The sequence below is a fragment of the Cornus florida genome, unplaced genomic scaffold (assembly GCF_030987335.1).
Source record: "Cornus florida cultivar Cherokee Brave unplaced genomic scaffold, ASM3098733v1 CherokeeBrave_3.0.0_Hap2_Chr05, whole genome shotgun sequence".
Lineage (NCBI taxonomy): Eukaryota > Viridiplantae > Streptophyta > Magnoliopsida > Cornales > Cornaceae > Cornus > Cornus florida.
The window spans coordinates 63,698,663-63,707,360 of NW_026775575.1; the positions used below are offsets into that span (position 1 = coordinate 63,698,663).

The following is an 8,698-nucleotide window of genomic DNA, read 5'->3' on the forward strand; positions in this document are numbered from 1 at the left end:
AATTGATAACGCAAAATCAAATCTGCAATAATAATAAAAAAAAATACACTACAACTAATTTGGAACATAACAAATACATAACACACAGGGAAGATGTTTCTTCCCATGTATGGTTGGTTAATTGGTTAAGGAGTGCATGGAAAAAGGTGTCGCACACTCACTTTTATCCCAATTATTCTATGGCATCTTCAAGGAGATAATCAAAAGCCATATTTGTAGAGGCTACAAAACATGCTATGATGGTTCGTAAGTTTACCACATTGGCTAATAAACATGTTCTCACTCAATTGACTGATCAAATATGTGCGCTACCCTCAAAGTTAACTCTTAAAGAAAAATTTTTTTACATATTTAAGCGCCCTGAATTAGAGACGCTGATAGAGAAGTTAAATATCTTGAAAAGTGACAATTCTAACTACTGTCTATACCTTTTTATTTACATTAAATTTATCACAAAAAAAAAAATTAAATAAATAATAATAATAATAATAATAAATTGTGATTGAGAAAAAGGATACTTTTGTAATTACTCGAACTTGGCTTCGTGTGAATGCATGAGTTTTGTGCAAATCATTTTGTCATGGTAATGCCATTTATTTTATTAATATATATACTAGTCTCGATTCTATTGAATTTTATAGTATTTGATACTTAAGTAAATAGTAGCACTAAAATTGAAACACTTTAAACGAAATATTTTATATTGAGACATTTTGCCAGCCGTATCTATCAAAAAAACTCCGTTGGCAAAAGAAAAGAAAAAACTTGTGTTATTTTGTTATTTAAATGAACCCTCTTTTCCTAATCTTCCCACACGAAAAACGGCAACACTCTCATTTTCATGATTCTTTTATTGGAGAAAATTAAAATTAAGAGGTGACGTGAATGTTTCAATTTTTGTTGAAGTATATATAATTTTGTCAATACTGTGTGGTAATTCTTCAGTAGGAAGTGATTTTTACAGTTTTGGATCCAACTAAAGAAAGGGATGGAAATAGAAAGATTACAAAAGTATTTTGAAAATTGTATCATAATATTTGGATAAAATGAAATTCTTTGCCATTTTTAGAAAAAAAAAAAATAGAATTTACTTCAAACTTTCTTTATATCAGGTGAGTATACATATTAACACACATTCTTCCAGAAGTCCTACCCATTTGTTTGCGGTAGTTGTTTATACCATTAGGTTAATGACATATTAATTTAATAAGGAACTGTTATGATCAAAGGAAGGCAAAAGAATAAAAAAAAAATTCTTAAACTATATCGCATGATACCTCTAAACTATTTTTTTTAGAGTAAATCTAAATCACACAATTCTTCTCAATAGGTGTCGCTGTCACGCTCCAAACGCGCTCCTGCTCTCGTTCAAATTCTCACTGTTCATGACTTAATTCTACCACTTTAACGCTCTCGCTCTCGAATTCACTCCCACTCCCGCTTCCGCTTTATGTGACTTAGGAGCAAACTAATCATTTAATTATAAAAAATGTTGCATATTGCCCCCTTAACTATACCATCTGGCAATTGGAGGTCACTTTCCAACCTGTAGAGGGGCACAATTACTTATTTACCCTAATTTATTATAAAATAAAAAATATAATATATATATAAAATACCAATATTACCCTCAAAATATTTAATTGTTTTTTTCATCTTCCTGGCAGCCAGTGAGTGTACGCGCCACCAACGACGACAACCCTGTTGTGAGAGCCAAAACACCAACAAAGGACCTCCGTCCAAAAAAAAAAAAACTATCTGCTCACCATACCCAAGATGTAGATTTTGCAACCCAAACAAGACATTAAATAAACAAAGAATTGAAGAAAACAGTTGGAAAAACCAACTAAAATTCATCCACCATGCCATCGCGGCACCTCCTTCCCACCCATGGCCTTAGCCGTAGGGGTGGAGCCAAGGCATGCCCAGGGCCCCGCCCCTTCCATCATTTTGTTGTTATATTTTTTTATTAAATGTGGAGAAATTTTGTAGCATGCCCCTTAAAATCTTTACTTACTAAAATTATATCTTTTTTTTTTTCTTTTTTTCCCTTCTTTTACTCTTCAAATTTCTATAATTTTCTTTTTTTTTTTTAAATAAAAAAAGTTACATTCCTATTTCACTTTGGTCAATTAAATCTTAATTTTTTTCTCTTCAAAATTCTTTTTTTTTTTTTTTTTTTTTTTTTTTTTTTTTTTTTTTTTTTTCTTTTTGCACTTGTATATGATGTATGTAATTTTTTTTTTTTTTTTTCTCTTTTTATTTGCATTCATTGTTGTAATTTTATGAATTCAATAATTTTAAAATAAAACTAAATTAATCATGTCATTTGATTTTTTTTTTTTAGTCAAGTACGTTATACCCCTGAAATTAAATCTTAGTTCCGTCCCTGCTTTAGCCGCCACCACCACACTACAATGACCAAAAATTTTGCATCCGTCACCCACACCTACAATTCATCCTCTTCATCCTCATTTTCATCCTTCATGAGCTACACAGCAGCTTGGTAATTTACTACAATACTATTCAAGTTCATCTTTTTAACTTTTACTTTTACTTTTTTTCTCTTCTATTTTTTTTTTTTTTTTTTTTTTTTTTTTTTTTGTTTTTTTTTTCGGAAGTTAAGTATGTATTGCAAAAAAAAAAAACTCTACAACGCAATCCAAAAGAATAGGCTAGCCACGAAAGATGGACCAAGCCCAACCAAAAGCAAACAAAGGAATAAAGCACTGGCAAAGTCTAGTCTAGGGCATATCAAAGACTATCGTTGTCTGAGATCCCAAACATTCCGGTGTGTTACGCAGGACTTAGAGCCGTCGAAGCCAAGCCCTATGCTATTCAGTCTGGAGGTTCTGCCGGTGGCCTCAGGATCGACGCCGGGAGCTCCCAATCCAGCGCTAGCCTCCTTGCATAAGATGAGTCCTTTAAGCTTTGTGATAATAATTTTTGCCTAACCATGTCAGTGATCTGCCTTAATACCACCATTTGTGAATTCTTCTGATTTATGAACACCCTATTGTTTCGCTCCATCCAGATCTTATTGACAGTCGTGGAGAGTACCAACTTCCTCATCGAATTTTTCAGATCTCGTCTTGCCCAATGCTGAGATGCCCAGAGAACAAAATCAGACCAAGAAGAGGGATGAGCGTGAAATCTGGTAATGTTTTGAAGGTGAACCCAAATTGGCCTTGTGAAATTGCAAGCAAAAAAAAGGTGGTCATAGGTCTCGTTGACCACATTACAGAAGAGGCAGAGCCTCGATCCATTTACCATCCTCATTCGGCTTCGATCCATAGTGGAGAGCCTGCCTTGAACAGCCAACCATAATGTAATTTTGCACCTCGGCACAGAGAGTGGGCTCCAAATCAGGTGATGCCAGTGTCTAGGTGGATGGAAAGTATCAATCTAGCTAATAGTTTGGCTGAGTGAGAAGGTACCTATGGATGATGGAGTCCAAAACATTGAGTCGGATGAATTACTCGGCGGTTGTAAAAGTGCAAGTTCAGGGAATCGATCAATCAAGTTCTCAGGGAAAACCCATTCTCCATTTACGGTAAGTGTAAAGAGCATCTGATTTAGAGAGATGGGTGAGTCCCTAATTAGTTCTTCAGGAACCCTTAGGGATAAAGGACCCCCATCCAACCAAAAATCCTCCCAGAAGTAGGTCTCTTCCCCATTACCCACCCTCCTACGAAGCATGGTTCTTGCCAAGCCCCTAAGATGCTGAATCCTCTTCCAATTACTAGAACTTGCCTGTGGGATTCACATAGTCCCGCCCATAGATTATCTCTTCGACCTGAGAGTAGAGTCCAAATATGCCTTAAGGAGGAGGCCAAATTCGCAGTTTCCAGGTTACGAAACCCAAGTGCCCCACACTCCTTAGGCTGACAAACTTTAAACCAAGCCACCTTCGCCCCCGAGTGCTTGTCATCAGTGCCCGTCCAAAGAAAGTTCTTCATCAATTGATTCACTTCAACAAGAACTGACTTTGGAAGGACAAAAATACTAGACCAGTAATTAACCATGCTAAACAACACTGATTGAATCAACTGAACCCTACCCGCATAGGATAGGAAATTGGAAGACCAATGATTAATCCTGCGAGTGATTCTCTCCACAAGCCCTCTGCAATCTGAGTTCTTGAGCCTAGTGGAGATCAATGGAACCCCCAGATACTTAATAGGTAATGTACCACAATCAAATCCAAGCAAATTCTCAAATCCGGCAATATGTGAGCTGTCCACTCCAGAGAGGAAGAGTTGACTCTTAGAGCAATTAATGCTAAGACCCGAGAGTGCTTTAAAGTGATCAATGGCTCTTTTAAGAGTGGAAACAGATGCAAGATCCCCATAGGAAAAAAGAAGGAGATTGTCGGCAAAAATGAGATGAGAAATGCCCAAATTCCTGCATCTAGAGTGGTACCTAAAAACGGGGCAATTCCCAATAAATCTCTTGGTGATGGAAAAGAAAACCTCCATGGCAATCACAAATAGGAGAGGTGAGATAGGATCCCCTGCCTGAGACCCTTAACTCCCTGAAAGTGCCCTTTGAATTCTCCATTTAGAGAAATAGAAATAGGATGGAGATGTAATGCAAGCACTAATCCATTGAAGACATGATTGGGGAAAACCTAGCAGGGATAGGGTGTCCAAAAGAAACTCCCAGCCAACTGAATCAAAAGCTTTCATAAGGTCAACCTTCATAGCACACCTGGGTGGAGAAAGATGTTTGTGATACCCCTGAAGCAATTCTTGAGCCAGGAGCACACTGTCCCCAATGTGTCTACCTTTGACAAAAGCACTTCGGGAAGGGCCAATAATAAAAGGCAGCACCAATTTTAGCTTATTTGCAAGAAGCTTAGCTATGCACTTATAAAAGGTATTACAGCAAGAAATAGGTCTGAAATCATTCATTGTGGTAGGGTTATTCTTAGGCACCAGTGCAATGTAGGAGTTATTTACCTCCCTAAGCAATCTGCTAGTGGAGAAGAAAGACTTAATGGCCTTGGTCACATCCCTACCCACCACATGCCATGCCTTTTGGAAGAAGTGGGCATTAAACCCATCCGGACCCGGTGATTTCTCCTTTTTGCTTGAAAGAAAGGACTTACCCATAAATTAATATATTTCATAAGCTGAAAGAATTGATCAAGGAAGCAATCATCAAAAACTCTAGCGGTCATCGAATGTGACAGAAATTAAACAGGCACTATTCAACTTAATTTGATGGTAATACTTCATATTGACAGGAAAATGAGTGTGCAGAGATTAGGTTAGAGAGAGAAGGAGAAAGGGAGAGTAAAGCATGCTCCATATCTAAAAAATAAATAAATTAAAAAATTAAAAATTAAAGTCATAAGCCAATAGGCTACTGACATGTGGCTACTGTGCATTCCTCTCAAATGGATTCTTTAAAGGGAATAGGGCTATAACGGCATTTTGGCCATTAATTGAAAAACTAAAGACACGTGATCTCCTACTGTCGGAAAGTGCAGTCTAAGGAGGCAATATACTGTATAACATTTTTATAGTTGAAGGGTTAGCTTGCTTTCAAAAATAGTAATATGTAACAATAGTATAATTTACGAGAATTTTTTGCTTTTAAATCTTAAAGAAAAAAATACGTTTGTAATTACTCAAAAGTTGACTCCGTGACAATGCATTTCATGAGTGATGTGTGCAAATCATTTTGTCATGGTAATTCATGTTAATTTAATTTACTTGATTGGTATACCTATCTTCTTGTGAATGGATTTTACGAGTTTGTGTATCCAAATCATTTTGTCATGATTATTTATGTTAATTTTATTTATTTTATTGATATAATTATATATTACTGATCCAGGGAGGAAAAAAAAAAGTTATATACTATTGGATTTTGTTGAGTTTTATACTAGTTTTTTCTTTTTTCGTTTTTTTTTTTTAACATGGGAAACAAAACAAAGCAAAGCAGCAACAAAAAACTTGCCCACCAAAACAACACCTAACCACCCAACTGAGCAGGCAAACCATGGAACACCTGACTAAAAAAAGAATGTTAAGCAAGTGAAAGCTTTGCAACATCATGAGCCAGCGTATTTGCATCACGACGCACATGAACAAACTACATCACGACGCACATGAGCAAACCTAACAACATGAGAATCATTCAAGAGCTGGTGAATATCAGAGACCAAGGAAAAAATGGCTGCAGGACAAACTCTATATCTCTGCATAGCCTCATATAACACCAGAGAATCAGTTTCCACATACAACGAAAGAAACTGAAAATTCCTAGCCCAAAGCAAAGCCTCCCGCAAAACAAATGCCTCTGCCGAAAGGGCTGAAGAAGCTTTAAGAGACTTGAGCACCGCCACGCGCAAAACGACACCGCCATGATTACGAAAAACAATTCCACCCCTGCCCAACCTTGACTAGTAAGGAAAGTAGCATCAACATTACATTTAACGGACCCAAAATCTGGAGGCGTCCACTGAGCACAACTAGAAAGAACCTTGGAAGGAGCAACTCTTGACCCGTCCTTGCTAAGCTGACAAGCAGCTCTAAACTCCCAAAAGGCTGCCACTGCCAAGTTCACAACTCCTTGAGTAGTAAAAAGTTTTCTTTTAAAAACCAAACTATTTCGAGCTTTCCAAAGTGTCGAAGCAACAAAAGCCACCATATCCCGCACATCAGTCCTTAAATTACATATAGCTAACCACCAATTCTCAAAAGACTGACCAGCCCAAGCCGAAACATCCAAATGCAGAGGAGAAATCTACCACACATGAAATGTCTTAGGGCAGCATAAAAGAATATGCTCCACATTTTTAGGTCCCTCGCCAGATTCCACACAAAAATCATCATTCACCAGACCCCTGATCATCAAAGCAGACTTCGTTGGAAGCACTCTTTGAACACACTACCATAAAAAATGTTTAACATTCTGGGGACATTCACAATTCCAAAGATGTGACCAGCTTTTTGGATTACAATTTCGATTATCTACTTGAGATGCAAGAAGAGAAAAGGCCACATGATAAGCCGATTTAACTGAAAAAATTCTAGACTCCGTATACCCCCAGATTGGACAATCCGCAAGACCTCGCATGCTATTGGGAATCCCACATATAGCCTCCACAACCTCCCCAAAAATAACTAAGAGAGGAGATGAGATTTCCACGAAAAAGTAGAAGAATCAATGAGCTCCTCCACTTTATGAACAAACGTCTATGGATTCACACACTATAAAGTCTCAATGGAAGGTACCCAGGAATCGTTCCAAATATTAATAGATTTTCCATCACCCACAATCCATCGAAGGCCTTTTTTAACAACAGGTTTGGTGGACCAGAAACTCCACCAAGCCCAGGAAGGATTGCATCCTAGAGCAACTTCCATAAAAGAATAGTTTGGGAAATATTTCGCCTTAAAAACAATTCAAAAGCTAATCCTTTCTGAAGAACCTGAAAATTCCAAGCCTGTTTTGCAAGCAAAGCCAAATTGTACACTTGCATATCTCTGAATCCCAAGCCTCCGACTTTCTTACTTTTACACAAAACGTCCCAGTTAGCCCAATGAACAGCGTGAGCCTCAGGCTTTTTACGCCACCAAAAGGATCTGATAAACTTCATAATCTCCTCACATAAAGAAGATGGTAACCAAAAACACGCCATAACATACGTCGGTAAGGCACTTAAAACTGCCTTAATAAAAACTTCCTTACCTCCTTTAAATAGAAGAGTTGACGTCCAAATCATCAACCGACTTTGCACTTTCTGAGACACAAACTTAACCACATCTGCTTTGGAACATCCAATAAGCACAGGCATTCCTAAATATCAAGCTATTAAGCCCTCTTGCCCAATACCCAAGAGTTGGCAAATCTGTATACGTCGCAACTGGGTAGTATTCTTAGAAAAGAAGAGGGCTGATTTTACAAACTTCACCATTTTCCCCGAAGCCCGCTCATAAGTAAGAAGAATACGCTTCATCGATAGCACCTCCAAACAAGTTGCTTGACAAAAAATAATAGAATCATTTGCAAAAAACAGATGTGATAAAGAAGGGGCTCCTCTGCAAATCTTAATACCAGTCAAGACTTTCATTTGCACCGCACGTCGGAGCGCCTGGGATAAGTTTTCTGCACACAATATAAACAAATATGGAGATAAGGGATCACCTTATCTCAGACCCCGGGAAGGCTTAAAAAAACCCACCGGATGTCCATTGATAACAAGAGAGAAAGAAACAGAAGATATATAGGCAGAAATCAAACGAATCTATTGGTGATTAAAACCCAGCCTCCTAAGCATTGTAAACAAGAAAGGCCATTCAAGCCTATCATAAGCCTTACTCATATCAAGTTTTAAGGCCATAAAAGATTTATCCCCTCCTCTTTTATTTTTAAGATAGTGGAGAATTTCATGGGCCACAAGAATATTGTCAATAATATGACACCCCGCCACAAATGCACTCTGATTTTCACTAATACAGAAATCAAGCACAGATTTAAGTCTATTAGCAAGAACTTTTGAGATGATACGATAAGCTACATTACAGAGAACAATAGGACGAAAATGTGTCACCTGGGTCGGGGATTTCACGTTCGGAATAAGCACTATATTAGTATGATTTAAACTGGATAACATAAAACCCAAATGCATAAAGCTTGATATAACAGATACAATATCAGTTTTAAGTAAGCTCCAAAGATTTTG

At 37.4% G+C, this 8,698-nt stretch overlaps 3 protein-coding genes across 3 annotated transcripts in view; 1 reads left to right on the top strand and 2 right to left on the bottom strand.

Annotated features, from left to right (window-relative positions):
• LOC132309362 (uncharacterized) overlaps positions 1-3,327 on the top strand; it is a 29,203-nt gene extending 25,876 nt beyond the window's left edge. The window contains exon 2 of the mRNA XM_059807678.1: positions 3,035-3,327. Within this exon, the coding sequence (XP_059663661.1) occupies positions 3,035-3,327 (293 nt within the window). The remainder of the gene's footprint in view (positions 1-3,034) is intronic.
• A 290-nt stretch (positions 3,328-3,617) lies between these two features.
• LOC132309363 (uncharacterized) lies at positions 3,618-4,478 on the bottom strand. Its single transcript, XM_059807679.1, has one exon. It carries the CDS (start codon positions 4,476-4,478, stop codon positions 3,618-3,620), a length of 861 nt encoding a protein of 286 aa, XP_059663662.1.
• Positions 4,479-6,082: 1,604 nt separating this feature from the next.
• LOC132309364 (uncharacterized) lies at positions 6,083-7,810 on the bottom strand. The gene is made up of 4 exons (XM_059807680.1): positions 7,445-7,810; positions 6,850-6,900; positions 6,493-6,756; positions 6,083-6,412 (listed from the first exon to the last, which is right to left on the bottom strand). Exons 1-4 carry the CDS (start codon positions 7,808-7,810, stop codon positions 6,083-6,085), a joined length of 1,011 nt encoding a protein of 336 aa, XP_059663663.1.
• Positions 7,811-8,698: the final 888 nt, after the last annotated feature.